At 43.7% G+C, this 23952-nt stretch overlaps 1 protein-coding gene across 5 annotated transcripts in view; it reads left to right on the top strand.

The window, feature by feature from the left end:
- SMYD3 (SET and MYND domain containing 3) overlaps nt 1-23952 on the top strand; it is a 633600-nt gene that overhangs the window by 321391 nt on the left and 288257 nt on the right. The window contains exons 1-2 of one of the 5 annotated variants that reach the window (XM_037895370.2): nt 20423-20527; nt 22787-22929. The exons of 3 other annotated variants lie outside the window; for them this stretch is intronic. In XM_037895370.2, the coding sequence (XP_037751298.1) occupies nt 22885-22929 (45 nt within the window). In that variant the 5' untranslated portion in view covers nt 20423-20527; nt 22787-22884. Of the gene's footprint in view, nt 1-20422; nt 20528-22786; nt 22930-23952 lie in introns of those variants that run through there. One more of the 5 variants, XM_043543386.1, reaches the window with a different exon arrangement.

Raw genomic sequence — 23952 nt, 5'->3', positions numbered from 1 at the left:
CCCATTTTTATTTTGGAAAAAAAGAAAATCATATTTAGCATATTGCCTTCCTTATTGATTTATGGCTAGTGCAATACATAGTGAACTAGATCCTCAGTAGTTTGATATATTTCCTTTGACATCAATAAAGTTATACCAATTTACTCCAGCCGAAGATTTGTCCCCACATGTTCACAGGCGTATATATTATCTATTTCATGCATGTGTTTTAAGTGCCTTGTTGAACTGGGTGATATAAAGCAAATACTCACCAGCAACTACACACCACACAGCAAAAACACCAACCCAAACACCAGGACCAAACCCTGCTACAAACCCCGGTACCAGCTCTGTCCACATATCTATTCAAGGGACACCATCATAGGACCTAAACACATCAGCCACACCATCCGCGGCTCGTTCATCTGCACATCTACCAATGTGATATATGCCATCATGTGCCAGCAATGCCCCTCTGCGATGTACATTGGCCAAACCAGACAGTCTCTATGCAAAAGAATAAATGGACATAAATCTGAATCATAACATTCAAAAACCAGTCAGAGAACACTTCAATCTCTCTGGTCACTCAATAACAGACCTCAAAGTGGCAATTCTTCAACAAAAAAACTTCAAAAACAGACTCTGAGGTGAAGCTGCAGAACTGGAATTAATTTGCAAACTGGATACCATCAGATTAGGCCTGAATAAAGATTGGGAGTGGTTGGGTCATTACAAAACCTAAACTTAATTTCCCCAATAGTAAGTTCTCCCTACTGTTGTTCACACCTTCTTGTCAACTGTCTGTAATGGGCCACTCTCTTAACACTTCAAAAGTTATTTCTCCTCCCTTGGTATCCTGCTGTTAATTGATTTATCTCATTAGACTGACCTAACACTTGGTAAAGCAACCCACATCCTTTCATGTATTTATACTTGCTCCTGTATCTTTTACTTCATACATCTGATAAGTGAGTTCTAGCCCACGAAAGCTTATGCCCAAATAAATTTGTCAGTCTCTAAGGTGCCACAAGGACTCCTCTTTTTTTTTTTTATAGCCATAAGTGATTATCACTGTCATTATTTTTAGGGCCCAGTTGTACTAGGCATTGTACAAACACACAGTAAGAGAGAGAGTTTCTGCCTTGCAAAGCTTACAGTCTAGCTGAAGGCAGGATGCAACTGGTGGGTGAAACAATCAATCAGAAAGGAATGAGGCAGGGAGGATGTAGGTCACGCTGATTGACAAGGCAGTGCTTGCCACTGCTTTCCGGGTAGGTCAGGAAACCTCTCGGTATCATATATCAGACTTACAGTATATACCCTCGAAGGGTATTGAACGTCTGCTCAGGGTAAACACTGCTCAACACCCTTTTTGTGAATTCATGGGCAGTAGCTGCAGAGCTGTGACATGACCTAAGGAGAATAGCAGCCTGGCAAAGGCTAGTCAGTGTTCAAAGTAATTTCTTCTTATCTTTTGTACATCTTGCTGTTGGTGAAAGGTCTCACGTAGGACTACTACTGACAGAAAAAACAGATGGGTTTACAGCTCAACAGATGCCCCTATTACCTTTTGACATAGAGGTCCCCAGTTCAATATCTTGCTGTAATGAATTTCTTACAAAGAAAGATAATCCTTTGTTTGATGTTTACTCACTTGGTTACCTGGATGTATTCTGGATGATCTGCACCGGGCTTTGCAGTTTTTATGTTTAATCTTGTTCAAATGTGCTTATTCATGAATTGCTTTCATTATCATGATGGGTGAGCTGGCACTTTCATTCAGATGCTGTATTTTTATAGTGAATTGCTTGTGGAAGGTGCTGGGCTGACAGTCTTACAGATTAATGTTCACAGAAATGGTGCGGAATGGGCAAGTGCAATGCAAACTTCCATGGACCACAGTGCCTCAACCCTGACCTAGAAGATCACTCCACCTATGTGCAAGAGGTGCCCTTTTAATCCATGTCACTTTATTACTTAACAAACCAAACTAAATGTGTTTTTTCAGAGGTGGGCCTCGATGAAAACCCCACATCCAAATACCTGGAATTATCTGGATCCAAACTATGTGGCTTGCCTTTTCCTACATAAAACGCCAAACCACATCCCCAGCTCACAACAACCCTTGCACCTTGGGCCCCGTGTTTAGCTTTTCTAAACTTCCTAAATTTGCTTCCTCTCTGACCACTTGGGTGGCACATTTTAGAGCAAAGCAAATTACTATACTTAAGCGGGTGAATAGTGGAAGCACTGACTCCAGCTGAATTACATTTCTATAAATGATACTGTGTTAAGAAAGTAAGTAGGCTACAGTATGATTAAGCTGATCTGTGAATCATGAGCACTAAAGTAGTCCAAAGTGAAGAGCTCGTTTCCTGTATAGATCTTCTGTAGATAAGATTTATAAAAACATACATTTAAAAAATATCGAACATAGAAATACACACACATACCAACACACTGATGGAATTGACCATTTGACATAGCCATATTAATTATATAGGGATAGATCATGATACCCTTTGTTATAAAGATCTATATCTTACTCCATACATAGTCCCAAGTAGTCAGTGGGACTACTTGGCTGAGAGTAAGGTCTCAGTTCTGCAATGGGTCTCGCCCTTTGGCCTTGATCCAGCAAAGTGCTATGTGCTTAATTTTGAGCAAATGAGTAGTCCCATGAGACAACTTCGAATGATTCCACAAAAATGTATAGAGATATAGGCCATGTCTACACTGCAAAGTTATGTTGACCTAAGTTACGTCGGCATACAACTACCGCAGTTAGTACATTGCTTGTGTGCATGCATGCTTGGCTTCTTGTGTCTGCGATGCATGCCCCCACCAGGAGGGCTTCTGTCGATGCAGAAAGTGCACATTGTAGGTATCCCACCATCCAGTGCAGGGTCTTTTGGGGAAGTTTTTGCAATTCCTGATGGGGCCAAAACAAGTCATGCAGGGGTGACTGGGAGCATGGGGTCAACTTCCCATAATGCTGTGCTCTCCATCCCATAATTTCATCTGTATCCTATAATATTTTGCACCTTCTTTTCAAAACCCACACAAACTTGCATGTCCCTCCTCACTGTCCGCCATCTCCGACAGAAGCATGGATCCTGCACAGCTTTGCACTGCTGTCATGAGTGTTGTTAGCATGGGTCACCTGATCCTGCAGTATTTGCAGAGCCACAAGAGGAGCTGCGAAGAGCACGACGATTCCTTGGAGGCTAGATTGCTGTGACATGGAAAAAAAACATTCAAGGTTGTTGGTGGCATTCACAGAGCAGCTGGACATGGTTGAGCGCTGGTTCTGGGCCCGAGAAACAAGCACTGACTGGTGGGATCGCAACGTAATGCAGGTGTAGGTTGATGAGTAGTAGCTGCAGAACTTTCAGATGCACAAGGTCACATTGCTATATCTGTGTGCCGAACTTGCCCCGGCCCTCCGGCACAGGGACACCAAAACGAGAGCTACGCTGACAGTTGAGAAGCGAGTGGCAATTGCACTGTGGAAATTTGCAACTCCAGATTGCTCCCAGTCAGTTGGGAATCAATTTGGAGTGAGAGGCCATTGTCAGACAAATGTTCAGGACCATTCATTGCCTCGTGCTACGCAGGACTGTGGCTGGGCAACGTGCAGAACATGGTAGGTGGCTTTGCAGCAGCTTCGGTGGGGAAATAGAATGGCCCGCATGTCCCTATTTTGGCCCCAGCCCACCTTGCCACTGAGTACATCAACAGAAAGGGCTATTTTTGGTTATGCAAGCGCTGGTGAATCACCGGGAACACTTCAACAGCAAAGTGGGCTGGTCAGAGAGGGTGCATGACAGGTGCATCTTTAAGGATACAGGACTGTTCAGAAAGCTGCAAGCAGGGACTTTCTTTCCCGACTGGTGAATTACCATTGGGAACGTTGAAATGCCAATACTGATCCTGGGAGACCCAGCCTGTGCCTTACTCCCATGGCTCATGAAGCCGTAAGCAGGCCATCTTGACAGCTGGGTCCCCCTGATCACCTGTCTCCCATATGCTGCCTCCTCGTCCTCATCCATCTCCTACTCCTCACTGTTCACTGCAGGGGCTTGTGACTTGGGCTCCTCAAAAGTATCCACGGGGCTACTGAGGGTAGTGCTGGGGTCTCCACTGAGGATGGCTTGCAGCTCTTTGTAAAAGCGGCCTGTCGGTGGCTCAGCACAAACTAACCAAGTAGTGTACACCAGGCCAAAGGGTGAAATCAGGATGCTGTTGAAATCAATAGCAAACTTCCCATTGATTTTAATGGAGCCAGGATTGCACCCATTATTCTTTGACTGTGAGGTGTAAAAATAGCCAAATTAAATATCACATCTTTGGTAAAACTGGAAAGATTACAACAGCCTTGCTGCTGCTTTCTGTTAGTTTGGTAGGATTTTTGCTTTCTATTTTTTCCCCATTTTTAAAGTAGTTAAGACTATTTTGATGACGACTCCTTGATAAGGAGCCGCACTGATGAACCACTAGCTTCATTTAACCAACATTATACTCATGTATGATGCTGGCAAAATGAGTAGTTTAAGACAACCCGCTGGCATTCTTCCCCCTTTGTCTCCTTCAATACAGTAAATGCAAAAGAGCTGAGATTAGAAAACTTGTTTGATAAAACTCCAGCAATTATCGTTAGGGTTTTCATTCCTTAATGCTCCCTTCTGTTGCCTATGTAAATTAGCATGTTTTGCATTTTGCTCTTTACTGGAAGGCTAATATTTGATAGTTTCAACACAGACTTTCTTTTTTGCATTATGCTGTTTGTCTTCTATAACCGCAATCTTTTAAAATACTCAACTGGCAATTGCTATTTTAGTTGCTTATTTGAACCAGGCAAATTGCAGAATAAAAGGTTTGTAAATTATATGCTTTATATTAGTGCTGTCCTCAAACGATTGAAATTTGCTTTGGGAAAAAGCAAAGGGCCAAGTAATCACATTTTCTTTTTTTAAAAGCACTGCCAGGAAGTTAATTTCAGAGAGCGTTTTATTATTATTTTATTATTAAATTTCTCAGCCTTCCTTTCAAACACTTTATTAGGAACATGGCTCATTTATTTGGTGGGGATGGAGGTGGAAAGCAAGCTCATTAATTCATATTGTGGTCTAAGTGTAATGTTAATATTGGCAATGATTTCATTTTTCTAATAGGCTGTCATTGTAAAAGGTTGATTTTTGGTGGGGAAGGTTGATTTTTGGTGGGGAACCTTGAAGAAGGGGAGGTTTTGTCTCTCCACTTCGCAGTGTAGTTCTTATACGTGAAATTTGTAAAGCCTTTGGAATTGAAATGGTTGCCCTACAACAAGTAAAAGTGCTCCAGCTTAGCAGTTTTATCAAAGAAATCATGAAAAATTGGAGTAAAGTTTCTCCTATTAATTAAGATTAGATTGAGCCTTTTTGCCCAGCCCTGAGTAAAGGACAGCACGTAGTTCTGCTGCCCTAGGAGGAACCACAGGGAGAAACTGTGTATCAGGGTTACAATTCCTTCCCTCCTCTTCTCTTGCTGCAGGATGGGGGAGGAAGTAATTTGAAAGGATACAGATTGTTCCCACTCACTGCCCCACCGCAGCTCATCATGTGTGTGTGTGTGTGTGTGTGTGTGTGTGTGTGTGTGTGAGTGAGAGAGAGAGAGCACGAACACATGCTCAGATTGAGTTGGGGTCTACCCTGACTCTGCTTGCTGGGAGGAGTACCTGTATTTCAAATTCTTTGCTGCACTCCAGACCCAAGGTTCATACAAGTCTGCATGGCTACACAGGAGGATAGGTGTAGGGACTTCACTCCCCATTGTATCCCTGCATGGCTGCGCAATACAAAGATTAGAGAAGTGCTCCATGAAAGAGTGATGTCTGTATATTTGTAAATAGTTAATAGCTAAAGTTCCAGGAGAGAGCTCTAAACAGGTGAAATTTCGCCCTTAAAGAGAGACCATTGGATTGTAGGTTGCAAAATAAATCAATCCTTGTAAGATATCGTAGGGAGTTTGATAACTGCGACTACAGTTATAAAAAGAAGGTGGGACCAGTGCTTCTCTATTACTGTCTGCTGTAGAAATATGTAACACATGGCTTCGGGGTGCAATTCAAGGTGTTGACTCTGGTCTGTGAAGCCCTTTGTGGTTTTGGTCTTGGCTAGATGAGAGCCTGATTCTCTAGCAAACTACCAGTGTGCCTATTAAGATCATTGTTCTCAACAATACCTAGATTTGAATATCTGGGAGAGTTGCTTAGGTACCGGAAATTCTGACATTTAAAAAACCCCCAAAACTTCCAGTTCAGAATGAAAAGCTGAAATTAAAAATTTCCCACAAAATGAAAATTCTGAAATATATTGATTCAGGACCATTGAAATGTTGTGTTTAGCTAGTATTGAAATATTTAGTTAAAATTAAACATCATATGTTAAAATATATTAAAATTAATATTTTAATATAAAAGTCCAATTGAAATGAACAAGAATGATACTAACAAAACATTTGACTTTTTCTTGTTGAAAAATTCTGTTGAAATTGACATGTTCCCACAACATGTTTTGTTTTTCAGTGGAAGGGCATTTTTTAATGACAAACTGTTTCACTGAAATTTTTTTGACCGGCTCTAATATTTAGGGACTTCAGACAAGGCACTCACTGTGTAGGGCCCGTGATAGGGAGGCTATTGACCAGTTACAAACCGGAGAGTCCTTTTCTTGGGTGGTTTGTCCCCCACGGTAGGAGACAACACCAGATGTATCAGACAGGGGATGCCATCAGGAAGAGCATGCTGCTCTGCCCGCACCGGTAAGCCCTCACACACGTAGACGACTCGTGCCTCCCCATACTGGTAGAGGGGGAGGGCGGGACAATCTAGAGGGAAGGACAAGGGACTGCCCAACTTGTCTCTTCTGCCCAGAGACTTCTCCTCCCCTCTCCCCGCATCCAGCCTGGGGCCGCTGCACTCTCTCTGTTCCACATTACCTATGTGCGGGTGGGGTGCTTTGTTCTCCTCCCGATGCGCCTCCCCCCTCCTTGTCTCCCCCCCCCCCCCCCCCCCCGGGGCACATTCGGCTGCTTGCCCTGGCAGCCAGGCCCAGGCGGGAAGCAGGACGGAGCCACTTCTTCCATAGCTGAAGCCAGCTGCTCCGGGTGGCTGCTCTGTGCAGCACAGCAGTTTCTCCTTCGAACAGAACACCCCTCTGCGCTCAGCATCTTAGTTCGACCTCTCGGCTCAGAAGTATCCCTCTAGGCTACGGGAGAGGAAAAGTGGGGCAGACAGCCCAAGTTATGAATGAATATGCAATATTATTTAAAATGAAAAAATAATGGGGCAATCAGCTGAGAGGAGGCTGCTGGACTAAAGCACAGCCATGCAGCAACTCCTTTCTACTGTCCTCTGCCCGAGAAAGCTAGCATGGGGCACACCAGGGCTGGTTATGGTCACCACTCAGCAGTCACCCATACACCATGGTGTATGTTGTACATGCTGCTCCCCCACTGGTATAAAATGAGGAATAACTACCTGAAAAGTGGTAGGTAAAAGGTCGTAAAAGAAAAATACTTGCCAGTACTGTCCAAAAAATACTAATAAAAAACAAGTCAACTAGAGTTTGGCCTCAGGAGCAACAGAATAAGGACATTGGGCCTTGGTCCAATAATAACACATACTGTATTTTTCATATTCTAAATACTGTACAAGTAAAACTGCTCACCAGTTTACCATTCTCACTGAATAAATGGGGACACTGAGGCAGAGAGCTGCCATATCTTGCCCATGTCTACATAGCAAATCACTGGCTGAACCAAGATTAAAACTCATGTCTCCTACTCTCAAATTTGTTCTACTGGACAATTCAGCTACTATTGTTACTTAAGAGGGAATCAAACCAGCATTATATTGATAGGGCAAATAAACTGTTGATGTTTTCACATACACTACAAAAAGAAAACAAAACCTAAAAGAACGTTTCTAGGAAATGGTCTACCTTCATTCTCTCGCCAAAATCAGACAGTTAAAAAGAAATAAAGTTGAAGATGGGATGCTGAAATAGAGCAAATTTTGTTTGTTCAAGCTCCTGATTTCCTATGTGACTGTCTCGTAACTCATTAGGGTCCATCATTGAGGCCCACCCTCTAGTTACTTGAACACTGGGCCTTTATTCTTAAATCTGCCCCGACAACTGTAAAGGTTTGCAGGATTGGGTCCCTAAACTGTATTTAAGAAAGAAGTTTAAAATTACAGCAACAATATAACTCCGCAAAGTAATTACATTGAATATGGCTAAAGTCATTTTTTTAAACTGCAGTGTAGTCAGTGGACCACACAATTTCAAAATGTGCCAGTTTGCCATGTTCAACGCACCAATGTGGTGACAATGGCACATGTTTTGTTTTGGCATGTGGAAACTATAAAATGTCATGGCATCTGCTGATATATTGGAGAGTCAGGTACATTCCTGGCTGATTTTCGAGCTCAGAGTTTATGCAAAGTTCCAGTATGCTGAACATTATAGGGGGCAGTATCACTTCTGATTAATGTGCATTATCTTTTTGCTACCATCCTCTTGAATGCATTGAAGCTGATACAATATACTGATGCTCATGCTGATACTTAGCACTTTACATGTTCAAAGCCCTGTACACACATTAACTAATGAATTAACGTAAGCCTTCATTTCCATAAAATGGTTTAGTATAATAAGGCATTGTGGAGATTCATTCACCTCCATGGGCTCAGGCCATTGCAGTCTGTGCAACAGTAGTCATTCGCTCTCAGTTCTCCATCGCCCATCCCTGGAGCTTCCACCCAAGGTGAGGGCAGCTTTAACTTTGGCCAGGGCTCTATAGAGTCCATGTCACAATTAGGCTGGTTCTGCTCACTTTTTAGGTTGCAGCAGCTTCTTCTCGGCCTCCTCTGGTGGAGCACGAGTTTAGTTGTGCCAATGCAAATCCCTTTCCTCTGAATGGACTTTCTACCATTGGTGGCTAGAACCTGGAGTTCCAGAAATGAATGGGCACATGTATTTTTAAAGTGCCTGTGTGCTCTAGTGTTCTAGGCAGCATTAAAACACTGTCAATTGCAATTGTTTCATTCATAAAAGGCAAAGGCTATGCCATGTTTTGCCCTTTGCTTGCGGTGTCTTGGGCAGATGTTTCCTTTGGCATAGTGATTTAGAATAGTGGGTTTCAAAAATTCAAACTTAAAATAATATATACATTCCTAAAAGTTACAAGGTCCAGGAGCAAATGAATCTTAAATTAGTGGACTAGAAATAGGTCAGGTAAAGTAATGCAGGGATCAGTTCAGCTGTGGGTTACATCAAACCTCAGAACCTACGGAGCAGGTTTCCCAGTTGTGGAAAGTCTACCCAGAGAGAATTGTGGTGGTACAAGATACCCACAGGATCCCAGCCCAGCCCTGAAAAGGCATGACCCTGGGGAGATGCATTGACTGATTCAGTGCATTCTCCCAACAGCCTCCACTGCCTCCCATGGACATCCATTACTACTTAAAGCTACCCTCCCCAGACAGAACCCCCAGTGAAGGGTGGTTGTACAGATAAAACCTGTTCTCCCTCAGTGGTGAATTTCTCCTGCAGCACAGTAGCCCCTACTGGTGTAGAGCCAGAAAACTGGCCATTGCCTGTGCCATTGTGAGGGTTTATTGAGTCCATAACAAGGCTGCACTGCTTTACTTACAACTCCCTCTTTTCTCATATGGCATTATCAGCTTCTCAGAGCATGCAAGGTAAATCAGTGTCTTTCCTATCACACGCTTCCCAGGGCACACAATTAGGCTAAAATGTGGGGAATTGTGCAGAAGGGTCTTAGGCTTCCATCCTGCAGGTTGCAGAGGGGAGAGGCACACCTCCCATCTAATCCGGGGGGTGGGGGAAGGGTGCTGAGCATTTGGAGCTCTGATTTGTAGACGCCTCTCAGGACCAGGATTGCCGTTGAATTAAACCCTGCTTCACAGTATGGTAGTGATGCCATTGTCCAGGACAATTGTAAACCTGCTACAAGCAAAAGTACAGTCAGATCAGTAGTGCTCCACTGCTCATCTTCCTGGAATGTAAGTAGCACAACACCAAGCTAAGTAGCTTCTAGTGAGTCTCCAGTTTCGCTCTCTCTGCAGGATTGAGCTCTTGACAGGTAGATTGTCTGTAGGGACCAATCTGAGGCTGAGCCATTTGTCTTAGAACATCAAATGGAGTTCTGTAAGGTTGTAAGTCTTATGGTGCTGTGTTGTACTCCCTTCCAAAATTATTTAAATTGTATTCATGAACATGAACATTGAGTTTGCATTTGTAAATCTGCTGTAGATTTATGTTTAGAAGTCACGCTTGTAATGCAAACTGAATGAAATTGAATTTTGTGCAAAACTGTGATTAAAAATATGGCAGGAACAAAAGATAAGGCTTCCTAGGAGTGGAGAGATTAGTCTGAGAGTCACTTCTGCACTTTTGCATTTTATAAGTCATGATTTGAAGCTCTCAGTTGTTGTAGACATCTCTGTTTTTTGTAGTTAATTTTGAAACTGTGTTATATAGTTTGTGAAAATGAATGGGATATGGCAATGGAGAAGAGGATGGGGTGAAATGAAAAGATGAGTAAACATGTATTCATATATGCCAAAAGGTTATTCTGTGTTTGCCAGGTAGCAATAAATGTACTAGGAGCAACAAAGAAAATGCCAATGTAGAAGAACATGGAAATAGCAAAAGAAATAATTCAAAGGTAGTGAATGTCATATGAAACTTCAAGCATAAAAGAAGAAAAGAAATATTAGAGTGATGTTTCAAATATTTTTTTTGAAGAGGGAAGGGGGAAATGGAGAATGAATAGATGGAAGAAGAGGTTGCAAAAGAACATTTTCATATATATAAAAAACAAAAGAGGAGGGTAGGAAATAAGAGATGGCATGCATAATGGTTTGACAGAAGAGGTATATGCTGCTAAAAGAGAAACAGAAGCTGACTGTTCACAAAAGAGGATGTCTGACAGATTTGAGAAATAGACTTAAGTTTGCATTGGGAGGGGCCAAGCAGAACCTGTGACTAAAGTGTATCAAAAGTGTGTCTACACAGCATGCTTGCTTCGGTATGAGTACGTCGCTCAGGGATGTGAAAAATTCACACCCGTGAGTGACGTCGTTATACCGACCTTAACCTCCCCGTGTAGACAGCGCCATGTCAGTGGGAGAGCTTCTGCCTCTCACAAGGTGGTGGTGTTAGCCGATGGGAGAGCTCTCTTCTTTTGGCTTAGAGCATCTCCACCAGTCATGCTACAGCAGTGTAGCTGAATTGGTGCAGCTGTGCTGATGTAAATTTGTAGCGTAGACCTGCTTCTGGATATTTTCAATTAAAATATCTGGACCAAATTCATTGTTTGTGTACCTGAGGAATTTACTGGAGTTGTACACTGGATGAATTTATCCCTCTATTTCCCCCCTGTCTGTTCAGTGAATCTCGATATTCTTGCACTTTTCACTCTGGGAGTGTTGGGGTGCCTGCTGATTGATCTACAGTGCCAAAGATAATACTGGCAAATCTGACTTTTTAGAAAAGGTGCACGCTCGGAGTCTTTCCAGCCAGACTAAATCATGAATTGCTGAAACTACTCATTGGGATGAGTGACTTACTCCAACCCACATTATCAATCAGCAAGACAAAGCTTGCGAAATATTGAGCAACCTGATATAATTAGAAAATTGAAATGCAGAAAAATGAAGAGGCAGCCAGAGCTCAGACTCTGAACAAGTTTATGGAGAAACTCTATTAAATTATCCAAGAACATGATGAAAAACAGGGTAAGGAGTACTTGTGGCACCTTAGAGACTAACAAATTTATTTGAGCATAAGCTTTCGTGAGCTACAGCTCACTTCATCGGATGCATTCAGTGGAAAATACAGCGGGGAGATCTATATACACAGAGAACATGAAACAATGGGTGTTACCATACACACTGTAAGGAGAGTGATCAGGTAAGGTGAGCTATTACCAGCAGGAGAGCGGGGTGGGGGGTGGGGGGGAACGACCTTTTGTAGTGATAATCAAGGTGGGCCATTTCCAGCAGTTGACAAGAAAGTCTGAGGAACAGTAGGGGGGTGGGGGTGGAATAAACAAGGGGTAATAGTTTTACTTTGTGTAATGACCCATCCACTCCCAGTCTCTCAGTCATTACACAAAGTAAAACTATTTCCCCTTGTTTATTCCGCCCCCCACTGTTCCTCAGACATTCTTGTCAGCTGCTGGAAATGGCCCACCTTGATTATCACTACAAAAGGTTCTCCCCCTCTCCTCCCCCCCCCCCCCCCCCCCCCCCCCCCCCCCCGCTCTCCTGCTGGTAATAGCTCACCTTAAGTGATCACTCTCCTTACAGTGTGAATGGTAACACCCATTGTTTCATGTTTTCTGTGTATATAAAATCCCCCTACTGTATTTTCCACTGAATGCATCCGATGAAGTGAGCTGTAGCTCACGAAAGCTTATGCTCAAATAAATTTGTTAGTCTCTAAGGTGCCACAAGTCCTCCTTTTCTTTTTGCGAATACAGACTAACGCGGCTGCTACTCTAAAAACAGGGTAGTAGACCTAGAAGTAAAAAAAAAAAGGGGGGGGGGGAGTATTTGCCACATAGCTATCACAAATATTTCCTTCTTTAATTGTAGGAGTAATCCCAGCACTTTCTTATTTGTTTGGCAATGCTAACTTTTAATGTTGATTAAGCTATTAGATGTTTGGAGAACAGGAAATCAGGAAAATCAAACATGGAGCTGTTGCAGGGAGACTGAGATCAGGTGAAAACAATGAGATCAGAGATGTTGCTGCTTTCATGTAAGTGCTTTCATCCTGACACTGATGGCATTTTTCAGTGAAGGAGAACACTGTGAATAGGGAGAAGGGATGCCAGATTTCATATAGCAGATCAGATGAGGCAATCATTGAAGTACAGTATCAAAATTAGTATAGTAATGTAAATATCGCAAGAAAACTGAGAGCTGTGCAGATAAAGTCAGACATTAGGGTATGAAAGTTAAAAAAAATATTTCTAGTGTTAATAGGAGTTTTTAAATGTTGTGGGAAACAAACCTTTACTGTGTTTACTGTACTGTTAGCATTAATATTTGTTATTCTTACTTATTTGTTTGTATAGATCCTGGTTAAATAAGATACTTAATCACAGACCTGACCTTAAGGCAATGGAAGCTTGATCCAATGCCCAATTAAAAGTGGATTACTCATGTCAGTAGGCTTTGGATCAGGCTCTGAATGAGGATTCCCACTGAATTCACAGTTTACTACCATACTTAAAGTTAGGCCTGTGCTTGATTACCTTCCTGAATGAGAGCCATAGTGCTTAAAGAATGCTAAGTGGTTTACAGGGAAGAATGAAGACAATGTTCCTGCCAGGAAGAGTTTACAATCTAAGGTCCTGATTTTGCAACTGATAGTCCACAGATGGAGGTCAAGGTGCAGGGATCCCTTCCTTCATTTGTCCAGCTACATCTTCTTGGAGCTTCTTTATACTACAGGGCCATAGGACTGTTTAGCCTTAACATTTTTTATTTTTTTTTTAGGTACTGCTGCTAGTTATTGCCTAAGAGATTCTTCCATTAAATGTACAGATTATAGTGCCTCACACAGGCTTAAAGAAGGGGTAGTTTTTAATCAGAGATTTTCAGTAGAGGCCCAAATTTACAGAACCTTAGTCAGTACAACCACTGAAGTCAATGGGAGTTTTGCATGAGATTTTCAGGGTCATGTGCTCACATAGAGAAAGCATCTCTTTAAATAGGCAATGCAGTGCAAGTAGAAGTGCATCCTTTTCTTTTCATATTGTTAGGCAGTGACGGTGTTAACTTCATTAACTCATGTGTGTGGGAAGCCGGAAGCCAACCTCTGTGAGGTTAACAACTGAAGATGTCAGCTTTCAGTGTCTGTTAAAAACTTAAGGAAACATCCTGATTTTTGTGGGTGACAAATGAGCTCTAGCATACTGACTGCAAGTGCCGGTTGAAAAGGGGACCTGACAGTGTCCAGTCAGATCTATTGAGCAGACACCAAAAGTCTGGTTACTGTGTGCCGGGGAGCCAGGGAGGCACTGGGCCATCACCCGCACCAGCCCCTGCTCAGCCAGGGCTGCCTCCTACCTGAGTCGGGCAGCTGCAGCTCCCAGCCCTGGCTCTGCAGGCAAGTCCCTCCCGACCTGGGGTCAAGAGGGGAGAGGGGAAGAGGCGTGAATGGGGGCGGGCTTTGGGGGCAGGAGTGGGGTGGAGATGGAGCCTCAGGGGGAAGAGGCAGGGCAGGGGGTTCTGGCACTCCTGCTGAAGTGTCCGGTTTTTAAATATTACAAAGTTGGCAACCGTAAGTGCCCTACATCTGGCAACCTCATTCAGCTGAATACATCAGGTGCTCCTATGGTTGGCTATACAGCAAGTTAGTGCCTTCCTCAAAACCAGGTGAAAAGCCTGTGTTTTTTCTGAACCTAGTAAAAGTGTAACTTTTGCTCATTTCTTGGGACTGGGAAATGCTTTTCCTCAGCTCTGTGTAAATCATTCTGTGTATTGTATTTCAGTTTGCTGGAAAGGGATTTATAACTTAAGAGTCAAAAGAGTCATTTAAATAATTCCTTGGGGGTATCAGGTTGCTGTATTGAGCCAGTTGAGGTGCAGTTTTGTAGTTGCCCCATATGAGGTGCCTCTGTGCATTTGCACCGCCAGAATCTGAAGGGGAAATCCTGATCCTGCCTCCACAGCCACAAAGGGATGCTTTCAGTCGGAAGATAGCAAACCATACTCATACATTTTGAAATCCCCACACCATTGATTTATTAGTATTATTCAGCTTAGTTCCCAGGCCATAACAGCAGTCAAAAACCTTTTTTTGGCATCCATGGAGATAATTTTAGCATGACAGGTTTCAGAGTAACAGCCATGTTAGTCTGTATTCACAAAAAGAAAAGGAGGACTTGTGGCACCTTAGAGACTAACCAATTTATTTGAGCATAAGCTTTCGTGAGCTACAGCTTATGCTCAAATAAATTGGTTAGTCTCTAAGGTGCCACAAGTACTTAATTTCAGCATGGTATGTCATCATGTGAATAATGTATTACATGAAATAATCTCCTTACATCACTAGAGGCTTTGTGTATGTAATAAAGCCTATTTGGTTTATAGCCATCAATCTAGAGAGAACCTAGACCAAACTTTCGGCTCTTACTTTTGCACCACAACTGACTAACAAAATTGACTTCTCTGAAGAACACAGATATGGAGCCTTTCCCAGTTTTATTTGGGCTGCACATCAGAGATTATTTCTGATTTTAAGCTGTAGTGAAATGTTATCTAATAAGAGTCAGGCTGAGTTGATCAGTGAAAGTTTTGCAGTAATCAGTTGTAAAGCCGACAGGGTTGAGTGATTTTCCTGCTTTTAAAGAATGTAGTGCTGATTTAATCTCCTTTATGGTAATATTTTCATTCAGTGTTTCCTCTCGAGCTTCACTGAAGCTTAGGTAATTTAAATCCAATAGGATATTGTTGGTTTTCCTGTGTAGTTTGTTCTAAGGTTAGTTTATCCAAAAAGGAGAAGTATGAACTTTGGTGCTTTGCAGTGTTTCTGAAAACAATCAAGTATCTTTTAAAAGTACCTTTTACATTAGTTTGTACTCTATCTTTGCAGTTGTTTATTCAGCTATTCGATATTCTATACTTAGTATTCTCCCAGACCTTCTATCAGGCTCACGCTAGTTATCTTTCACAAAACAATCACTATAACTTGGCTTCTGAAACATTATTGCATCTTAAGGCTTTCTTAAGGCTAAGCAATTTTAACATTTTTGTATTAGGATTGTCAATGTTTTCTTTGTTTGGAGAACAGGTTGGACAAACACCTGTCAAAGATGGTCTACGTGTACTGCAGGGGTGGGCAAACTTTTTGGCCTGAGGACCACATCAGGGTGTGAAATTGTATGGAGGGCCGGGTAGTGAAGGCTGTGCCTCCCCAAACAGCCTGGCCCCCGCACCCTATCCTCCCCCTCCCACTTCCCACCACCTGACTGCTGCCCTGAGAACCCCTGAGCCATCCAACCCCCCTTGCTCCTTGTCCCCTGACCGCCCCCTCTTGGGACCCCAAGCCGCAAACTGCCCCCTGAGGGCCCCAGCCCCTATCCAACCCCCTCTGCTCCCTGTCCCCTGATTGCCCCCCCTCCGACCCGTATCCACACCCCTGCCCCCTGACAGGTCCCCTGGGACTCCCACCCCTATCCAACCCCCCCCCCCCCTTCCCCATCCCCTGACCATTTCTCCCCCCCAAAATCTCTGCCCCATCCAACCGCCCCCTGCTCCCTGGCCCCCAGGACCCCCTGCCCTTTATCCAACACCCCCACTCCCTGCCCCCTTACCATACTGCTCAGAGGGCAGGAGCTCGCAGCCACTCCGCTGCGGTGCCCGGCAGGAGCGGCGGGCCAGAGTGCGGGCGGCACAGTGAGCTGAGGCTGCAGGGGAGGGGGAACAGCGGTGGAGGGGCTGGGGTTTAGCCTCCCTGGCCAGGAGCTCAAGGCCAGGCAGGACGGTCCCGTGGGCCATAGTTTGCCCACCTCTGGTGTACTGGGTCCTGCCTCAATGCAGGGGGCTGGAATTGATTACTTCTCAAGGTCCCTTCCAGCCCTACATTTCTAGGTGTCTGATTTTTACTTTTTCCTAAGGGGGGGAAGAGATTATGGCTCTATAGTGTGCAGCAGTAGGGTAGTACCCTTTAAATAGTTTGGGATCCCTCTCTAGCGGCACTCAGTGTGTTCTCTGTTTTAGCAACTGCCAGTATCCAACTGCACCTGCAGTGTGTATAGGTAGCAAGTCCTTGTGTGTCCTATATATTCAGTAAATATGGTTAATTGAATGCCACCATGTCTGTGTGGTTTCTTCATATTATGTTTGTTGTATAAAGAGAAAAATACATAGCTGTCTTCTCTCAGAATTACCTTCCATAATATGGAAGACAAGACACTGTCTTTGTTTTGACTAAAATATTCTTGTGCTTTATTTATAGTGATGCATTTAAAAGATAGAACACCGAGAACTGTTGATGCCCCGAATTGTTTGCTTCTCCCACAACTGACTCTGGGCTATTTTTCTACACAATCTGCAACCCTCTTTCTCAACTGGGCCCCAGTCCTGCAAGGACTTATGCATGTGCTTCACTTTACATGATGACAGAGACTGCTACTCACAGTGCATAACAGGAAGCATGTGCATATGACTTTGCCGGATCAAGGTTCTGCTTTGTAAGGCCTCTGCTCTTTCAAATTTCTGTTTGAGAGCCATTTCTACTACAGTGCCTGGAAGAAATGAGTCAACAAAGGCATTCATCTTTAATGAGAAAATATATATTTTTGCTTTTCTGTGCCATGCCCTAGCTTTTACCACACACACCCATAACTGTATTGGTCACTCTTGTTCTTCCTCTCCCAGGCCCCTGCTTAATGTTTTGGTACCCCTTCATTGCATCATGTCTGAACTCAGTCTGTAGCTCTTGAGGCAAGGATCAAGTCTTGTTTGTACTGTGAAACCTTGAGCACACTTTTGGGTGCTGTAAAGTAATTGGTTAGTATCTACCTCTCTAAAGTTAAAATTTCTTTATTAGAGAGGCTAGTACTAAATACACAGATGCCTGCTCCCTCCATACAATACTCCTTGTGTTTTGAGGATAAAATCTGCTTGACCCAGTTTCTGGACACTTAAAAGTAAGCTGTTCTTGAAGCCTGTCAATGAGAAGTGAGGTCTCTTGGTGTGAAAATCCTCCCTTTCTCATATACCTGCCCAGTGAAGTTGCTAGGTATTTTAGTTTGTTCTCTAGTCTTTGATGTTGGATGTTTTCTGCTTTGGAGGAGGTGGCCCTGGGAACTGTCTGAAAGGTGAAGTTTCCAATATAAACTCAAGATCAGGAAATGATCCTCTTTTTTGTTAAAGTTTTGTTACCAAAATTCTCTGCATATGGCATTCACCCAAGAGTTCTGAAAGAACTCAAATGTGAAATTGGGGAACTATTAACTATGGTTTGTAACCTGTCCTTTAAATCAGCTACTGTACCCAATGACTGGAAGATAGCTAATGTAACGTCAGTATTTAAGAAGGGCTCTAGAGGTGATCCTGGTAATTACAGACCGGCAAGTCTAACGTCAGTACCGGGCAATTTAGTTGAAACAATGGTAAAGAATAAAATTGTCAGACACATAGAAGAACATAAATGGTTGCGCAAAAGTCAACATGGTTTCTGTAAAGGGAGATCATGTCTTACTAATCTATTAGAGTTCTTTGAGGGGGTCAACAAACATGTGGACAAGGGGGATCCAGTGGACATAGTGTACTTAGATTTCCGGAAAGCCTTTGACAAGGTCCCTCACCAAAGGCACTTACGTAAATTAAGTTGTCATGGGATAAGAGGGAAGATCCTTTCATGGACTGAGAACTGGTTAAAAGACAGGGAACAAAGGGTAGGAATAAATGGTAAATTTTCAGAATGGAGAGGGGTAACTAGTGGTGTTCCCCAAGGGTCAGTCCTAGAACCAATCCTATTCAACCTATTCCTAAATGATCTGGAGAAAGGGGTAAACAGCAAGGTGGCAAAGTTTGCAGATGATACTAAACTGCACAAGATAGTTAAGACCAAAGCAGACTGTGAAGAACTTCAAAAGGATCTCACAAAACTAAGTGACTGGGCAACAAAATGGCAAATGAAATTTAATGTGGATATATGTAAAGTAATGCACATTGGAAAAAATAACCCCAGTTATACATACAATATGATGGGGGCTAATTTGGGTACAACTAATCAGGAGAAAGATCTTGGAGTCATCGTGGATAGTTCTCTGAAGACATCCACGCAGTGTGCAGCGGCAGTCAAAAAAGCAAATGGGATGTTAGGAATCAATAAAAAAGGGATAGAGAATAAGACTGAGAATATCTTATTACCCTTATATAAATCCATGGCATGCCCACATTTTGAATACTGTGTACAGCTGTGGTCACCTCATCTCAAAAAAAAAATATACTGGCATTAGAAAAGGTTCAGAAAAGGGCAACTAAAATGATTAGGGGTTTGGAACGGGTCCCATATGAGGAGAGATTAAAAAGGCTAGGACTTTTCAGCTTGGAAAAGAGGAGACTAAGGGGGGATATGATAGAGGTCTATAAAATCATGAGTGGTGTGGAGAAAGTGAATAAGGAAAAGTTATTTACTTGTTCCCATAATGTAAGAACTAGGGGTCACCAAATGAAATGAATGGGCAGCAGGTTTAAAACAAATAAAAGGAAGTAGTTCTTCACTCAGCGCACAGTCAACCTGTGGAACTCCTTGCCTGAGGAGGTTGTGAAGGCTAGGACTATAACAGGCTTTAAAAGAGAACTGGATAAATTCATGGAGGTTAAGTCCATTAATGGCTATTAGCCAGGCTGGGCAGGAATGGTGTCTCTAGCCTCTGTTGCCTGAAGCTGGGAATGAGTGACAGGGGATGAATCGCTAGATCATTACCTGTTAGGTTCACTCCCTCTGGGGCACCTGGCATTGGCCACTGTCGGTAGACAGGATACTGGGCTGGATGGACCTTTGGTCTGACCCACTATGGCCATTCTTATGTTCTTATATATATTAGAAAGCAGCAGGGGCAAATCATTTAAATTATTTTGCGCTACTACCAAGTTCCAGCTTTTATGCCTTTTTGTGGGGGATTTTGTGAGAGTCAGAACACAGCCATGCCTCTATTATTACACAAGGAAAAATAAAGTTGCCCGAGGCAGGACAAGGGTCTGCCAAGCTAGTCTCAGACTCGGCCAGAGCCACAGGCTAAGAAAGCAAAATTAAGCAAAGAAACCCGCTCTGGGGTCTCAGGGTTTATTTACAAGTTTTTTTGGTACAGCCAAAATAAAATTCTTTGGCCATCCGCTTCATGTAGCTGATCAGTCTTTACATGCCAAAGCGTACAGTCTGAACAGGGTGCTCTTCTTGTGTCTCCAAGACTCGGTGTCCTGGCTTTCTGGGCAGGCTCTTTAAGGCTCTAAATGTACCAATATTCAGCTTCATTACCTCAAGTGCTGGTAAGAAACCTAAGGTTTGCTCAGTTACCCTCAGCTCAAGGATATGTTTGAGATGGGAGTTAAGAAACCCAGTCTTGAACCCACCACTGAGTTTAATCCCAAACTCTCCATCCTGCTGTTTGGTTTGGAGGGCCCTTCTTTTAGGGGCAACATAAATCATGTCAATCAGGGTCTCCCATGGGACAGTGAAGGCTCTGTACATTCCATCATGGTACCCAACCCAGCGCCTTGTCATTGATCATGTTCTTCTTGTGTTAAGTACCGGGTTGCTCCATCCTTGAATCCCATTCTGAGCATGTGTTACTTTTCATGCTGCATGTGATTTAAAAATAGATCTGTGTAATCAAATGCCATAAACTACATTCACTCCTGTATTTTATGAAATGCAACATTCGTTTAACTTTTTGCTTTCTTTGTAGGTAAGTAGCTGGTTTCCTCCTTTTTGTCAGTCCATTGCTGGTAAGTATATTCTGTATATTACATAAAATTAAATTAATCTGCTATTTTATGTCTTTAAAAGGGCATCATTTATCTAGCCATTAAAAAAGTGGTTTCAGATGCTGCACCTGTCTCTAAATTGTTGTAAAATCACATTTCCTACTTTTCAAAGTGTTTCCCCCTAGTTCTTTGTGAAAGACCCACACAAATAAAAGGAATGAGCCAAGGAGACAGAAAATAGTAGAGCTGATGAAAAAACAATTTTTTTCAGTTTGGTGGCTGAACCAAAAAAAAAAATCTGTTTCCAACCAAAATGGAAATGTTTTGATTTTTCTCACTGAAACATAAAAAGAAAAAAAAAATATGTTTCAGATGGAAGTAAATGTTTCATTTGACCTGAAACAGTTTTATTGTTTTAGGTTTTTGTTTTGTCAGGTTTTGGGTGTTTTTTAAATCTTTAAAAAAAAAAAACAAATCTAAATTTCAAAACAAAACATTGTTTTGAAACAGAAGGTCAAAACATTACATTTTGAAAATATCAAGCCAGACCATTTTGATGTTTGTGAAATTGTTGTTTTCAGTTTTGAGTCAGCCAAAACTATTTTCTGAATTTAAGCCAAAACACATTTTTGGTGAATTAACTATGTAGCAGAAAATTTTCACCCAGCTCTAGGAAACACTGAAATTGACTATTCACAAAGTCAACAAATGAGATTTCCGCCCCTCCCATTTCCCTTTACCGATAGCAATGTTAGAGGTTACTTGTAACTATAGCACATGAGGATGCCAGACAGGTATGTGTAATCTCCTGGTGTTTCTCCAGAGGTGAAAGTAAGCTGGTACGCCCCGGTACGGTGTGCTGGTAAGAGCCAGTGCGCCATACCGGGACCAGCTTTCCCAGACAGCAATTTAAAGCCCTGGGGTAGTGGCGGCAGGGCCGCGGCGAGGATTTAAAGGGCTCCGGAGCTCCAGCCGCTGCTACTGCCCCGGCCCTTTGAATCTCCACTTGAGCGCTGCTGCCGAAGCCCTGGGGTAGCGGCGACGGGGCTCTGGCGGGGATTTAAAGGGCCCCAGAGCTCCAGCCCCCGCTACCGCCCCAGCCCTTTAAATCCCCGCCACCGCTACCCCAGGGCTCGGGCAGCAGGGCTCAGGTGGGGATTTAAAGGACCCTGGAGCTCCAGCCGCTGCTACCCCCCCAGGGCCCTTTAAATCCCTGCCTGAGCCCTGCTGCCCGAGCCCTGGGGTAGGGGTGGGGGGGGCTCTGGCGGTGATTTAAAGGGCCCCGGAGCTCCAGCTGCCGCTACCGCCCCGGGCCTTTAAATCCCCGCCGGAGCCCTGCTGCCGAAGCCCTGGGGTAGCGGTGGCTGGAGCCCCGGGGCCCTTTAAATCCCCGACAGAGCCTGGCCGCCGCTACCCCAGGGCTCGGGCAGCAGGGCTCAGGTGGGGATTTAAAGGGCTCGGGGCTCCGGCAGCCGCTATCACAGCGGAGCCCCAGGTCCTTTAAAGCTCTGCCAGAGCCCCGGGGTAGCGGTGGCAGCCGGGAGCCCCCAGGGCTCCTCAGTGATTTAAAGGGCCCGGGGCTCCGCTGCGGTAGCGACAGCTGGAGTCTTGGGCCCTTTAAATCATCCCCGAGCCCCGGGGTTCCCAGCCGCCTCTGCAGCTGGTAGCTCGGGAGTGATTTAAAGGGCCCCGGGCTCCCAGCTCTCAAGATTTAAAGGGCCTAGGGATTTAAGGCCCTGCGTCTTCCGGTTAAGGCCACGCCTCTTCTGGTTGAGGCCATGCCCCCTGATCAGGACTCCGGCATACCGGTAAGTCCTCTAACTTACTTTCACCCCTGTGTCTCTCTAACATTTAGAAGTATTGCTGCCTGTAGTCTGTGGGGAATTTCTCAGAATCTCCTCTGCTCCTGCTGTGCTCTGACTTGATAGACGACCCTGTATAATAGTAGACTATCCTAAAATAAAACTGATGTCCAATATGTAGCGCTGGCTCACCTGTGTGGATTCTGCATGTCTTTTTTGAATATTGGCCAAGCAATCTTGATAATGAAACATCCATTATCAGCTTTTTCCCCACCACCCAACCCCTAGCCTCTCCAGAGACATGTAAAACTTTTTCCTGTTCCCCAAAGGTTTGGAATTTTCTAATTACTGCACATAATCTGCTGTTTCTTGTGGTCCCAGCATCATGGTGGGCCCTTTCAGTGCTTTATAGGGATGCTATTTTGCATGTTTGAATGCCTAAAAAAATTCACTGCATTTTATTTTATTATTTTCTCAGGTCCACTGTTTTCTCCTTGAGCATTTTTCTTTGGATTTTTATGATTCCCACTCAGCTGATTAGACAACTCAATCCTTCTCAAGTCCCCTTCTCAAGTCATGGTGGTCCTTTCTTCCATCTTTTCCGTAGCTTGGACAACATCTGTAAGTTTATAATCTCCTCTATTTCTGGTTCTAGTCTCTCAAATTTATGTGCCAGACCAGTGATTTAAGTAGTTAATTTTTGATGTTTTGTTGTTGTTGTTTTGATGGGTAGGTGGTAGCAATGTGATCTCTTCCAGAGGTGTTTGTCTCTAGCACTGCCTGTGCTTTGTGATCTTTTGTGGTCTGCTTCTGCATATTTTCACCTGGTTTTGACTCTTGGATCAGCTATGGGTTTCTTCCCAAAGATTTTCGTAATTTTTGTGTGTGTGTGCAAGAGTGATTTAGGTTTTGCAGTCGGACTTAAAGATTAGCAGAAAGAGAGGGAACAAATGAGAAATTGTGCTCTGCTTTTAGCATGCATTCTCAACTTGGGGATTGTGAATAGTCTTCTTTTTGTATGTCTAGATGGCGGGGAGAGGGTCCTGAATGTTTTTCGGTTATAACATTGAGTCTTGCTGTAGATCAGGGTGAGAGCCACCGCCTTACTACATATTAAAGGGCTTTTTGTGGATCTTTTCAGGAGCATTGTTAGGAGAGGGTGATGTGGTACAACTCATGCCGGTATGATGAGACACTCACAAGGGCTGGGCTCTTCCCCAGCTAAGCTGATGCTTTCCTTCATTCAAAGCAAGTTACTGTATAGAGGCAGGGCTGGTCTTACCATGAGGTGAACTTAGGCGGCCGCCTCAGGTGCCAGACTGTGGGGGGGCGCCACTAGGACCCAGAATATAGAAAATTGTGTCTGTTGCTGGTGCATATGTATTCTCTCTGCTCTAGATGCACAGAGGTGGTGCAGTGCTGTGCTGGAGGAAGAAGGGCACAAGAAACATAACGGGCAGGCAGGCGAAAAGGTGAGAGGGAATAACAGAAAGCAGTGGGAGCTGCAGGGAGAGAGAGGAGGAGGAGCCTCTTATGTACCTCTCTAGCACCCCCAGGAGCCTGGACTGATTAACGCCAGCTTCTCAGGGAGCTTCCTGTTTCCTGCTGCTTCCCTGAATCCACTTGAGGAGAACAGGCAATCAA

This window comes from Chelonia mydas, chromosome 3, assembly GCF_015237465.2.
Source record: "Chelonia mydas isolate rCheMyd1 chromosome 3, rCheMyd1.pri.v2, whole genome shotgun sequence".
Lineage (NCBI taxonomy): Eukaryota > Metazoa > Chordata > Testudines > Cheloniidae > Chelonia > Chelonia mydas.
Note: the sequence above shows the minus strand (reverse complement) of the source record. Positions and strands in the feature narration are given on the sequence as shown.